We start from the raw sequence: 14,684 nt of genomic DNA on the forward strand, positions 1-14,684 counted from the left end.
GATTCTCATCTCCTGTAAAGATCCAGGGCAGAGTCAAATTATAACCTCACGTTTCATAAACTTCTGTTATGCTGATGACATAAATTTCATAAATTTGTGTTATATTAACTACATTAATGAAATTAATTAACCAGAATAATGTAATCAACTGGAATAAATGCTTCCCTTATTATACGGAAAGAACATTACGTGGGTCAGTCCACTTAGCTGTGTTAGGATGGAAGAGCATTGCTCCCTCTACTCAATACTAAGAAACTGATAAACTTTCTAATCAAATGTAAACTTTGCCTTGCCTTATTACTTTTTTCTTCCTACAAAAAGTGTCTTTAACAGTAGCTTTAAGCAGAAGATGGGTAATACTTCCCTTTGACGCCCATGATTTTCTCAATGTAAGCTCCAATATTGCAAAAGGGATACACTGGATTCACTTAGGGATGCAGCTTAAATGTCTGCAAGGTGAGACTACCAGCTTTCTGCATGGAAGGTGAAGGCTTTTACCACTATTCCTATCATTGTCTTTTGATTCTCCCTCCCAGGCTTTGATAGAAAAAGGCCCCCTCGTCACTGTTAAATGAGCCTCAGGTGGAAGGGGGAGTGGACAAGGAGCAGCTGCTTGCCATAAAAAGGGTGAGCTGCAGACTTTGTTAGTTTCTTGCTGGGCTGTAAGCAGCAGCAGCATGGACCTTAGTTTTGAGGGGCTTTAAGGGGGCAGGAATAGCTTAGTTTTTGTAGGGCTGCTTTTTTTTCTTTTCTTCTTCTTCCCTGCGTTATTCTCTCTTAAAGGTCAAAATAGTCCTGGGTGCTTTGGCCTAAGAGAGGGGAGTCTGCAGGCTTTTTTGTGCTTACAAGAGCTGGACAGGCTGTTCTAGATGGGAACGGAAGAGGGCTCCAGCGTTCCTGAAAGCTTTCTGAAATTCTAGACTGAACTGTGTGCTAGTTTGTTAACAGGTCTTCAGTTCAATTTTTTTTTTCTGTAACTTTGAAGTGCTTAAGTTTTCTAAAGAGTTGAGCTGTTGTCTCTTTTTTTTCTCCTGCATAGTCACTAGATCTGTGTTCTCTGATTTCTTTTATTCTTGCTTATAAGCTATGTGCAACAGGGCTGTATCACTTACATGGGTTAGAATGACCTGAACTTAGCATATTAGTTAAATGAGGAAAGACATAAGTGTGAGAGGAAGTTCTGTCTTGTGAATTTTGTATGGCTTTAAATGTGAACTTATGTATGGGGATTTTGCTTTTTGTTGCCTATCACTTAGTTTAAGCATAGGAAGTATGGTGTCACTGAAATATTTGGTTTATTATGTTAGCTGTCATTGTTCTTCAGTATATTATGAAGTAAAAATCTTGAATTAATACAGCTCTTTATTGTCATCTCAAGTGCAACCTATGTGTTGGCATTAAGAATTGTTTTCTTTATGAAGCACCAAACTTCTGACTGTATGGAGCCTTCTATTGCTTTTTTTTTTTTTGAGGCCTCTTGCTCAAGGCTTGTTGACTGAAGGCTAGTTTTTAATTGGCTGGAATACTACTTATATGGATGTGCGCATATAAGACTGCGTTAAAGTCCTGTGATTGTCCTGTGGCTTTAAAATGTGTTATAAGATTGGCTTGAAGTACTAATATTGGGAGATGCATATAAAAGCTTGTTTAGCAAAGGAGAATGAAAATCTTTGACCTTGATAGTAATGTCAGTTTTCTACTTTCTGTTTGGAAGATAGTAGTTTTCTTCTGGAAAGATCTGGTTTCATTGGGCTGGGAGAGGAATGTCTGCTGAATTCTGACAGAGCCTAAAAATCATTAAGTCATACAGTTTTTAAAGTGGTTTATCTGGATCCTGTATCTCTTTCAGTGTTAAAAAAAGAAAAATGAATACTGCCTCAACTTCAGAAAGTGGATCATATTCCACAAACCACACAAGACCCTTTTTTTATGCGCAGCCAACAGTACAACAGCCTTTTCCAAATCCATGGTACCTCAGTCATGCATACAGTCCGTACTGTGTACCTGCTCCAGGTAAGGTAAATGAGAGCTGTCTGTGGTAGATTTGCTTAATACATTGCTGCTAGAGTGGAGGAAACAAATGTGTATCTGTGTTAACAAGCTTCTTGGCAGTTTAAGGTAGAATTAATGTAATGTTTTAGTTGTCAAAGATCTGATTTATGAAGTGTTAGTTAAATGTGTAGCTTGTGTGCTTGAAAGCATCTGTTTCTGGAGAATGGACGCTAGGCAAAATATTAAGTAATGGCTATCCTACAGATACAGAGCTCTAGAATGTACCGAACAATTAATATGTGTGTATATACGAGTACCATACATACATGCATGCATTATAGTTATGGATAAATATAAACTTAAAAATCCACACAGGAACAATATTATTAAATACATCTTGTAAACTGCATGCCTATATTAACCTCTACCTGGAGCTGTCCTTTTCAAAGACAATGCTGTAGCGTAGTCCGTAAAATAGCAAAAAAGTACAGTAAGCTAATTGGTGTATGTTCCAAGGAGCAAAATCAACCTCTGGTTAAAGTGTAGCTGTCCAGATAAGTTGTTCCATAACGAGGAACTCTCTCTGGGTTTCTGCACCAGGTTTGCTTCCAAGCATTGACAGGTGGAGTGTTTTACTTACGTACGTGCCTGGCCTTGTAGCTGTCCCTGAGTATGCAAGCAATTATTAATCAGAATGACTTATTTCACAAAGAAGATATATTTGTCTTTACTTTTTTTTTTATCCCCAATGTCTAGGCTTCCGAAGTGGAAATCCATATTTTCCATTTTATTCTGTTGCGCTCCATGAGTACCCTGGATTTTTTGTTCCACAGCATCCAGTGCATGCAAGAATTAACAGAAGGCCTTATTTTAATGCTCCCCCACCTTCCCCTATGTTTTATCATGCAACAAGATTTAGACACTATAGTACCCCTGGGAAGAAAATGGAGACAAAAGAAACACAGACTGATCCTAGACAGCCTGAAAACAAGCAAAAAAAGCATCAAGATACCCGTACAGAAACGAAAGGTTGTAATGCAGGAAATATGGCCTGTGTTTCTTCTGGTATAGGTACAGAGACTGAAAGTACTTCAGAGAAACAAGATTCATCTGGATCTTCCATTGTGGTAGACAGAGAGTTTCATAACAAGAGCCCTTCCAGCTCTACACAGTATAGAAATCTTCCTACTGGAAGCTATGCCTTTGAGAAGGAAGAAGTGAGGATAGAATATGGAAATGGCTCTCCAGCTATTCAACTGTGGAAGTCCTTTAAAGAAACTATCCCTTTGTATGATGTGGCAAGTGGTAAAACAGTCCCAGAAAATATAGTGCAGCGTGACTTATTTTCTGTTAGCTCATGTGAAGGAATGATATATGGCCCTCATGAAGGGGAGAAAATGGTGCCAGGAGCTTACCTAGATGAGAGAAAAGCTGTTCTCCCCTCAAAACAGGGTGTTGAAACTGTGCAAGAAGAAGACGTCCAAAATAATGAAGTGAAGGCAGATGCAGAAAAGCAGGCAAACACAAGTCAATGGGCAAAATCCCCTCCAGGTGAAACCATGGCAGTGCAAATTGCAGAGTTGACAAGATCTGTTAGCATAGATCAACCAGTGGTAAGACAGGATGTGGTAGTAGCTAAGAAATCTAGCTCTAAAAAATCTACTGGCTCAAAAACTTCTCAAGAAGAGCCTAGCTTTATTCAACAAGCAGGACTACTTCCATCTAGTATGGAGGTAACAAGTGACTTGAGTTTTCAGCAGAAAAAGCTGAATCTAAGCCACAGCGCAACCAATGAAAGCCAAACAGATAAAAGTATTTGGTGTGACGAATCACTTGAGAAGTGTGTTCCCTCTAACAGTTGGCTGGCTTGTTTGGACAGTATGGACACAAACTACAACTATGATGTTTGTTTGCCACAAAGGAAACGTCAAAGTGTACTCAGTCTTTCTTCTGATGACATGTCCTCTAGAGAGGAAGGCTCATCAATTGATAATGCCCCAGTGTCTTATTTTGTCCCTGACTATGTGCTTCGGAAAAGCACGTATACTTTCCAGAAAAGTACAGAGGGCTTAGAGAAAGAGAAAATTAAAAGTGGTGGGTCTCTTAATGAAGACGAAGTGGTAGGAAGGGAGCAGATGAACAGCTTGAATGACCAAGATGTCAAAAACTCTTCACCTATGAACATTAAAGAGGCTTCCAGTAAAGGTAGAAAGCTGGGAGCCCTTCCTAGATCTTCCAGTCAGAAAAAAATCAATTCTCTCAAGAAAAAAGCAGCTAAGAGTTTGTCAGAAGTTGAGGACTCTGAAGAATATTCTGTGAGGGGAGAAGAGGAAGATGAAGATGAGGAGGAGGATGAGGATGATGACGACATGGATGAAATTGAGTATTTCTTTCAAGAAGCCACTCCGTATGGAATCTTGACGCCTAGTAAAGGAAGTTTCTACCAAGTTGGCCAGAGGGTGCTTTGGAAACCACCTAAAAATGCTATACCGGCTCAATTAATCAGCTGGCCTGCTCAAGAGAAAATAAAAACTAGGAGTGGGCTTGGTGAAAACATTGGTGTAGTTTACAAGCCAAAGGAGAAAGAACAAGATGAAGCTGTATACAGTGACTATGGGTATTATGGAAGAAAGAGGCCTATGGCAAGAAGAGAAGGACTTGAACACCAGCGAATGCTACGGAAAATCTTGGGAGGTAAGCTAATTGCTGAGGACAAAGTGCTGCTTAATAGAACACACAAAGTACATGTAATTGCAGTTGCAAATTGTAGTTTGAACCAGTGGGAAGCTTGGAGGATGTAGTAGCTTCAGGTTTGGCTTACAGCCTGAAGTACTGCAGAATTTTTTTTTTTGAAGCAGAGGGAGTTTGCTGCAATTTTTTACCTATTGCATGAGGATTCTGCATCTTCACAACCAGTGGAGAATTTTGCAGAAACTCTCCTTTGGGTTAGATTTTACACTTACCTTTCTGACATTAGTGGCAATTTATTCATTTGAAAAGCTTAAGGTCATTTGAACTACACATTTACCCTTGTTTAATAATATCTTTGAAACTTGGCATTTAAATTTATACAAACATTCTGACTCTCCCATCACAGATCCATGTTACATGGGTTAAACAGGATTAAGTTCACTATAATCTGGTGGCCATACCCTGTGTAACTTCTCTCCTCTGCGGAAGAGGAGTCAAAATGTTAACTTTTTTTATTGTAGCTGCTGCTCTTACTGTTAGCAATAAGTTTTGCTATATTTGCATAAAATCAGTGTGAAACTGTATTAAATTTGATCTGCAAAAGAACATTTTATTTAATCAAAGGTAGGTATTGGTAGAAATTGGATTAATCTAAGAATAAGCAGAGTTATCAGTCAGGGTTTATAACTGGTTATATGGGTATTTCAGTTAGTGGCTGCTGTTTAGCACAGTCTTTTATTGTGAAAGGCATTAAAACAGGGTGATCTACTTCTAATAACAGGCTTAGTGTTCTTAAACTTTATTTTCTTTGTACAAAAATCTAGAGATTTAAAGCAGCTTGTAATTTTTGTCGTGTGGTCTCCAGAAAACTGTTTTTATTTTAACAGACTCTTACAATTAGATTCAGTAGCTAGCTTTGCATTCTGACTTGTGGATCAAACAGTATATTAACATTAGCAAAGCTAAATACTGACTGTAAATCAACTTTTTTTATTAGGAAGGCTGTTAAGGGAGAACATGAGGATATCACCTGAAGAGTATTGGATTAGAAGTGGTGCTAAACCCAAATTTACCAGCCAAATACATGGTAGTCTCTCATCCCTAGCCAAGAGCAAAGAACAAGGTACAACTTATTTCCTCAATGTGTTTCTGTTCTTAAGGAACATTCAAAAGGATATGATACAAACCAGCAAGCTTATGATATTTGGATAAGATTTGAAGATAATAAAACTAATTCTCATTGCTCTGATATTGATGAAATGCCTGTCAGTCAGTACATCTCAGGGTATATTTATATCCTTTGCAAGCACAAACATGTGAATAAGGATGCTTTATAGCTACTTTTTTTTTTTTAAAAAGGTATCATGGGAAATCAAAGCATCAAATGCTTTGATGTGGCCAAGCAAAGCCCTTATTTGTGCAAACTGGCTACTGCCATAAACTTTAGTATTAATTCTTTACCCAGATAATGCTTGTCTTGAGTGCACACGCAGTGGTACTTCCTAATCTTGATGAGCAGAACATATAGGAAGTCACGTGTGATAGCTACATAGGCCAATGTTCATAGAAACTAGCATAGACCAACAGTTGCCCTACTGCTAAAGGATGTCAGAGTGCAAAACATCTTGATGTGGTTAAGGAAAAGATGAACAAATCAAAGTTATTCTAACAAAGTAAAAGGTTAGATAGTTTCCATATCTCTTGCTTTCCTCCTGAAGCAGAATGTTTTTTCTTCACAATTAAGGTCTACTTGGAGTTCAGATCTGTTTCTAGATGCTCTTCAAGGGTGTTTCTTAGTGTAAGTGCTGTTGGAACAACTGTAGAATTGGCTGTAGTCTGAGTATTACTACTCTCCTGGGTCACATGCTTTCAAGCATCACAGGATCAGTCTGTCAAATAACAGAGTGTGAAGTTATGTTCAGAACAGACTGACTTCCTTCATTTCAGTGATAATATACATCAGGTTTCTTGTACCAACAGCCCAGTAGCCTGTTCTTGAGAGCGTATTCCTCAGAGTTCTCTCTCTGCATTGCTCTCCTGCTTGAGCATGTCAGGGTTTGGGATTTGCCTCCTGCATTGGAGGCTTTCTATCCTTTCTATCTACAGACTTCTTCAAAATGTCGTTGGGTTTTTTATGCTAGCCTGCTCTATAAAGTTGAAAACCTTTACTTTAGCAGCACCTTTCTCAGCTTCTTACAACAATTCATAAAAACAGTATAGTTCTAGAATAATTTTGTTACCTTTAACTTTCAGCATGTCTCTTCTATCTCTTCTAAGCATACTGAGGATGTTTGGCCTATGTGTTACTCCTTGCTTTCTCTTCCTCCTTTTCCAGCCTATGTAGTTTAAAGAAGCTATCGCATTCAGTATTAGGAAGCAGGAATCTGTTTCTTCTGAATGCTGTTCATGCCAATGGATGCCTCAAAAGTAAAATCACGTCCCTTTTAAAATGTTGCTTATCTTAGGACTGGTTTCTTCAAATTAATCTTAAGTGCCCTACAAGTAAGGGGGTTTGGCTAAACAAGATATGTTGATTTAGCAGTAATATCATATGCTAAATTTGACTTCTTGAACTGTGTACTTGTGGTGCATGACTTAACAGGTCTGAAGAACTGAGTTTTTTTAAAGACAATGGGTGAGTTGGGTCACTTGGACAGCTATCAACTAGTCTTGAACACTTGAAAAGTGAACCACAGCAGAATTATCCAACTGTCACTGGTTCTTTTTTTTGCCACGCTAACACCTATCCAAGTTATGACCCAAAATACAATGCGTCCAGAATTATGGTTAGACAGTGATTAAATATTGTAGGCATATAAGACTGTTGCTGCCACTAAAACAGGCACGTAGAGCAAAGGGAGAAAGAGGAACTCTACAGACCAGTTGGGGAAAGTCAAGCTTAAATTTGCTTTAAGACTATGCTTTGGAGAAATAACACTAGTTATATCTTGCTATTTAGGTTGCCCACCTTTGGTTAAACCAAAGAAGAAAAGACTAGGCAAGCCACCATCAAAACGCAGAGACACAAGATGTGAGGCAGAAGAAGTAGAAGTGTGGGAGATGCCTAAAAGCAGTGTACATAAAGGTTGGTATACAGTGACAAGCTACAAAAATGACTGTTACAAGCATTTTTTTCATTACTCTTTCAGGGAGTAATGGTTCTTGGTTTGAACTGCAAGCATATTGGATAGCTTGTGAAATAATAGCAAATGCTACATATGGAGACAAGATGAGGAAAAAAGCAAGCTAAACTTTGAGAACTTAGTCACCTTGCTATGAATACTGTTGTAGCATTGACCAGGTTAGGTTCCTTCCCTTTATTTAAGGGGGGGGCCAGGAACCAAATCCCAAATGCCACTATTTTAGTCTAGCTGCTCTTCAAGCTGTTCTACTGATTTTTTTTTTTTAAATGTTGGGTCCTGTGTCACTTTGCAGTATATCCTTTTCTTTAAGCTATGGTCTGTCTCAGGCAAAATATTGTCATTTTATACAACACAAACACATAGATAATTCTTAAGAACTTCAACTTTATGGAGTAGGAACTTCTTGCTACTTTGGAGGAAGACGGGAAGAACAATGGAGGGGAAAAAAAAAATCACATTAAGTACATTCAATAAAAATATGCTCTTGTGCATTTGTGGGAGAGTCTGAAATGGTTATAAATTGAAAAGGGTCAGTACATACAAGAAGTTGTAAAAGATCAGAGTTCCTTCTGGAAAAGAACAATCTGGCATAGTAAAGCTAACTTGAATATGCAGTCAGGAAATATGAGTTAAAGACCCTCTCTTTTGCATATATTAAACTGAGGATTACAATTCCATGTATTTGCAATGTCTGAAACAAACTCAGAGTGAAGCATCTTATTAGTCAAACTTGGTGTCATCCTGAAGTAAGATTATTTGAACGTCAGTGTTAAACCTCTAATTGCTGATCCTTTTTAGTAAAAGCATCTAGGAAACTTGCATTATCCCAAAATACCACTTGTATTTGCCCCAGTAATAGTTGGTGTTTCTTGGATGCATTCAACAATGTAATTACAAGAACACACTGAAAATATGCTATGAGTTTGATATGGAACTCTTATCTATCTGTTATACTGGGATATTCTGAAGTCTAACACCATTCCTGCAGAATTTATCCATACTGGGAAGTTGAATACATAGTTCTAATATCAATCATCAGTGTCCTCTCCTGCAACAGGAAAAGGCAGTCACTGATGTCTAGCCTTTCTTTAGAAGCAAATTGACATATATTATTTGGAGGGAGAATGCATACCTTAATCTCTTTTTTTCTTTTTTCTTTAGGGCGTGGAACAAGGAAGTCCCTCTATAAGAGAAGATAACTGCAAATATTGGGGCAAGAGGGGAAAAAAGCGTCAGAGGCTTGCATAAATCCAACACTCAGTTGTTATTCTCTTGTATATTTTGTAAGTTGCTGTGCATTCTTTAAAGGGTAAGAAGTAGCACTGTAAAGACTAAGGACACTATTAAAATGGAATTAAGTATTTAACACTAAAGTCACCTTTTTATGACTAGCACATCCACTATTTAAATAATAAATTTAATAGAATCGCACTTTGAGACTTCTTGTATTCCATCTATACATGGAAGCAAAAAAGCTTATGATAGGGATGTATGTGCATCAATACTGTTATAGCATACCGTTTACTGCTGCCCTGTTCTTAAGCTCTGCAGGATTGTGAAGCCTGTCAATGTCATCTCCTAGTCAGTTTTTCTATATGATGTGGACATAGGTACAAGATTCTCTTCCATCAGCTGGATTTTTGGCTGGATTTGTTTTTGTCAAAGTGTAAAGGAAAGCTGTATCAAGTCAAGTACCGACTTCAAATTTCAAGGCAGTTCCTCTGATCTTACTCTCTTTAAATGCATGATTGAGGACTAAAACTAAAGCACTGTGTTGATGTGATGCTTCCCTCTCCTCCCCTTCTTTTTCTGTGGAGACTCTTACAAGTCCTCTATGGAAACCCTGAGCTGGAGAGATGGACTTTGAAGGTGAAACAGAAGTCTTTACAACAGTTGCGTGCCCTGTTCCCTGACTTCTTACTGATGACTTCTATTACAGTTGATACTGTCATTGGCAACTCACTGCAGAAAAGTCTCTTTATAGAACTAAGATGATAAAACTAGGTCTCTGCTGAGCTATCTTGTGAATAATGGAAATAGGCTGATCTAGATGAGGTAGACAGCTTAAAAATGTGTGATCTTTTTCATGTCTTTGAAAGCTAGTATCACCATGTGAGGAGAATAAACATGATACTGCCATTTGCGAGGTGGGGGTCAATCTCTTCTCCCAAGTAACGAGCAATAGGACAAGAGGAAACAGCCTCAAGTTGTGCCAAGTTGGGTATTAGGAAAAACTTCTTCACTGAAAGGGTAGTCAGGCACTGGCACAGGCTGCCCAGGGAAGCAGTTGAGTCCCTATCCCTGGAGGTATTTAAAAGTCATGTAGATGTGGTGCTTGAGGACATGGTTTAGTGGTGGACTTGGCAGTGCTAGGTTAACGGTTGGACTTGATGATCTTAAAGGTCTTTTCCAACCTAGATGACTCTATGGTTCTTGGATGATTCCCAAATAAAGTGATAGTGTGAGTGGAAAAAGGTAGGGGCAACTGTAAAAATCAGTTTTTCTTTAATAAAGGGCAGGGGGGAATGGACAGGCAGGACTTGTCTTCTGCCTTTTCTCCCAAGGTTCTTACTCTGTCTGCACCCTAGAGTAACCTACATGGATGAGGGTAGCATTTCCTGTGACTGCACTGAAGTTTTCTGCTTACCTATTACGTTTGATCTGTAACTGAGGTTATGCTGTTTTCCCTCAGTGCGGAGTATTGAGGTTTCCCTACCCAATTGATCCTTGACCTTTCTATTATTTTTTAATAGTGCTTGCTTACTTGTTAAAGAGCTACTGTAATTACAGCCTTTACCCCAAGCTGTTAGGGGAAAGGATCCACTTTAACACTGTGATGCCAAGCTTTTATTTCCTCTCTACCCTAAGCACTGTGAGAAAAGAAGGAATACAAATTCTTATTTGGCTTTTGTGCTGCACAAAAACTCTGTTGCATCAGAACCTCAAAGAATAAAATGAGGGAGGGAATTACTTCAAGCATGGAGCTCTTTAATACTCTGGAAAACACAGGACTGCTGCTCTTGGATATCTAATAATACAGGAACGTGCTGCTCTTAGAAGGGGGTAGACCTTATTCTGATGGGGAGAATGAGTGGTAGAATCTCTCCAACTTGAAGACTATAAGTGAAGACCTAAGAGTAATCTTCAGCTATAACGAAGACCTCTTAGGTAAGGAGTGACTACTTTTTCCCTGAACTTGAGTGTAGTTTTGGGATTGAATACTAAGCCAATTCTGCTGACAGACTTAACTGTTTGTCTTTTGCTGCTTGTCTGATAAAGGAATATTCATGACCTCACAGTTAGATGGCGCTCTTTTTTGGGGGGAGATTTTTGGGCATGGCCAATATTTCAGAGGTACTCCCAAGATCATGCTAGTCATCCTTTCACAGGTCTTGCACTAGTCAGTGTGCTTTCTACCCAGACGTAAGAAGCAATTTAGGGCCTGGTGATGCTAGCTCCCAAGAATATGTGAGGGAGTAGCAGTAGGAGTGTTTAGACAGCTCTTTGTCTAAAAACAAATGCTATTTTAAACTAATTGCTTAAAATCTCATAGTGTACCCATCTATGGATCCACACCAATGCTTAAAGTAGTATGCATGAATGTTCTAGTGCTCCTGAAATACTTCTTGGATAATGTTACATGTGGTGTACTCAGACAGTACTAGCCCTGTGACGTTAAAACTAAATCTTCTACTTGGCTTTTTCTTCACTCAGCAGCATGGATAATTTGTGGACTGCATCTTAAGTCAACTGGCTCACAACTGTATTTAATGTTCAGAAAGGTTGTGAAGTACAAACTGCATTTTAAAAGCCTGTGGATTAAAGTCCAGGCTCTTTTTATTCAGCCAGGTAACTCACCACAGTGATATTTGATATTTACTGTTACAGAAGCACATTTGTGTCACCTTTTGTTACCCCTGAAGTTAGATTGCCCGGTGATGAGTAACGGCAGTGCTCTGGCAGTGTTATGAGCTTGTAGCTGTAGCAGTACTGCATTGCCTTCGAAGTTCTCACATGCTTCCCGCAGCATCCACTGAAAAGGGCAGCTGAAGAACCTATTTGCTGCTTGGCACACCAGTAGCAAACCTTAGAGGCTTCTGAGACTGCTGCACTGGGAGCTTTGTTTGGACAGACTTACTGTCTGTGACTCAGAATTTCTAAATCATTATTTGTAGCTAACCAAAACCTCTGTTGCAAAGTGGGTGTGGTGTAATCACTGAAGCAGAGCCAGTGGGCTATGTTGGTTTGCCAAGCTTTAACTCTATATTTTAATTTTCAGTTTGGTAGCATCTGCGTGGCATAAAGCTGTCCCTTTTACAGTATCCTGTTTTCTGCCTTATGTTGGAAAAGATTAGTTATATGTCTTTCTATTAAAATGAAACAATGGAAGACAGGAGCCAATAGCAAAAACAGCTCGTTGCATGCTAACTGTAGGCATACCAAGGAAAAACAAGTGCACTGTTTTTAAAAAAGTGCACTGTTTTTAAAAAAGTGCACTGTTTTTAAAAAAGTGCACTGTTTTTAAAAAAGTGCACTGTGTTTTTAAAAAAAGTGCACTGTGTTTTTAAAAAAAGTGCACTGTGTTTTTAAAAAAAGTGCACTGTGTTTTTAAAAAAAGTGCACTGTGTTTTTAAAAAAAGTGCACTGTTGTTTTTAAAAAAAGTGCACTGTTTTTAAAAAAGTGCACTGTTTTTAAAAAAGTGCACTGTTTTTAAAAAAGTGCACTGTTTTTAAAAAAGTGCACTGTTTTTAAAAAAGTGCACTGTTTTTAAAAAAGTGCACTGTTTTTAAAAAAGTGCACTGTTTTTAAAAAAGTGCACTGTTTTTAAAAAAGTGCACTGTTTTTAAAAAAGTGCACTGTTTTTAAAAAAGTGCACTGTTTTTAAAAGTGCACTGAAGTGCACTGTTTTTAAAAAAGTGCACTGTTTTTAAAAAAGTGCACTGTTTTTAAAAAAGTGCACTGTTTTTAAAAAAGTGCACTGTTTTTAAAAAAGTGCACTGTTTTTAAAAAAAAAAAAAAGTCCTCAGATTCCCCTGACTGACTCACTGCCATCTCAGTCAACATATAAATCCCAAGTAATTTCATGGCCAAAGCAAAAAGACAGATGTCAGTATTTTTGCTGAAGTAATCTTTCTGAGAAGAACGGTTTAGAGTATTAAGATAACAGACCTGGGAGCTGAAGACCTGTTAAGCTGTATTGCCTATGAGGTATGTTGTAGCTGTATTTCACAGTTATTTAGATTCATGGGACTATACGGTTATGCTGTTATTACCACTCAGGCTTCAACAGAACTTTCAAATGGAAATATACATTTCTTCTACAAAGAAGACAAAGACTGCTATTAAAAAAAAAAATGGTTCTTTGAACAAAACCATAAATAGTTCAATGGTTAAGACTTAAAATGAGGCTCATCAGTCTTTTAAGACTATAGCTTTCTATCCTGCTTTCTGGATTTACTTCTACACTGAATCATTTTCCATTAATATAAATGGGTGTTGGTATTTATCTCTAGTCTATGTGTTTCTAAAAGACCTAGAGACTCTTAAATGCCAGCTTTGGCACTGTTTAAAATGGTAAATGATGAAATGAATCATGCTTCTCAGCACTCTAGCACTGGCTGCCAGTCAGCACTACTCAAAATCTTGCTCTAGAAAGTGTTAGCTTTAATTTTGAAATTGGCTCTACTTTTGAGTTTCAGTAGAGAGCCACTAAGATCTTTATGTACGCGATATGATAAAGATCTATAAAACTGGTAATGATACGGGGCAAATTAATAGGAATCAGTTGTTCACATGCCTTCCATTTTAAGAACTAGGGTGTACAAAATGAAACTAGTAGGGAGCAGTTTGAGAGCAAATGATGTTTCTTCACTAATTATTAATTAATCTCTAGAGTTCCTTGCTGAAAAAAATTGCAAAGTTTACGAGAACTGACTGGATGTAAAAGAAGAAAATACATCCAAGGCTACTGAATACTAAAATAGAACCTAAGATTCAAAGTACCTGCACTATAAGCAGTAGAGGCTGAGACAGCATTTTGGTGCAACAACAGAAACAACGCCACTAGAGTTTGCACTGCTCTGTTGTGTAGGCATCCACTGCTGACCACGAGCAGAAAAAGATACCGGGTTAAACGGACCTTTAGTCTGGTACGGAACAGTGATTTGGTGTATCAAAAAAATCTTCTAAATTGCATTTGATGTAAGTTAGAGAATGGTCTTTTACAGTATTTTTCTTGATTGTTCCAATACTAAATCGTGGTAGGTAAAATGGGAAGGACCCATTAACAAGGAATGGGATGACAGACTAAGGAAAAACTGTTTGTTTTTATTGAACTAAACTTCAGAAGAATCTTAAATGACAAAAGCTAAAGTAACTGAAGAGATCTTTAGGTTAGCTCTGCTCTAGACAAACTTGAGTGAGAATTTTCCTGGAATGCACCAGGTGAATACTAGCTGTGGCTTCCAGCATTTGTCCAACAATCACCAGTGCTACCAGTGCAATGATCTTCTCAGCACCAAAAGTGGCAATACAGAGAACGAGGCCATTATAAGTCTCCTCATGCCTTTTCAGCTGTTAAATCTCTTTTCTGGTGAAAGAGCCAGGAGATTTGAATTTGTTGACAATGATGTGGATACAGGGAACTATCCGGAGACACCAGTAAATCCCGACACAGGGAGATTTGCTAAATAATGCTGGAGGATAAAACAGCTCTGCATTCAAGCTCTGGGAATAAGATAAAAAAAAAAATCTTTTTGTAAGTAGGCCTTGACTACCTTGTTTTTCCCTGGAACATATTGTGAATGACTGGCAAGGAACGGGGGTGTATTTTTACTAAATGACTCGTAGACATGTAG

At 38.2% G+C, this 14,684-nt stretch overlaps 1 protein-coding gene across 2 annotated transcripts; it reads left to right on the forward strand.

Moving 5' to 3' along the window:
- The first annotated feature begins 666 nt into the window (after positions 1–666).
- LOC104012137 (uncharacterized) lies at positions 667–11,246 on the forward strand. Of its 2 annotated transcripts, XM_087767461.1 has the most exons (6): positions 667–948; positions 1,850–2,013; positions 2,749–4,686; positions 5,681–5,806; positions 7,643–7,768; positions 8,988–11,243. In XM_087767461.1, exons 2-6 carry the CDS (start codon positions 1,866–1,868, stop codon positions 9,023–9,025), a joined length of 2,376 nt encoding a protein of 791 aa, XP_087623587.1. In that variant the 5' UTR covers positions 667–948; positions 1,850–1,865; the 3' UTR covers positions 9,026–11,243. The 2 variants fall into 2 exon arrangements, with proteins under 2 accessions (XP_087623587.1, XP_009462766.1); XM_009464491.2 differs by lacking the exon at positions 5,681–5,806 and having other exon boundaries at positions 8,988–11,246.
- Positions 11,247–14,684: the final 3,438 nt, after the last annotated feature.

The sequence above is a fragment of the Nipponia nippon genome, unplaced genomic scaffold, assembly GCF_047370975.1.
Source record: "Nipponia nippon isolate SJK-2023a ecotype South Korea unplaced genomic scaffold, ASM4737097v1 scaffold_1, whole genome shotgun sequence".
Taxonomy (NCBI): domain Eukaryota; kingdom Metazoa; phylum Chordata; class Aves; order Pelecaniformes; family Threskiornithidae; genus Nipponia; species Nipponia nippon.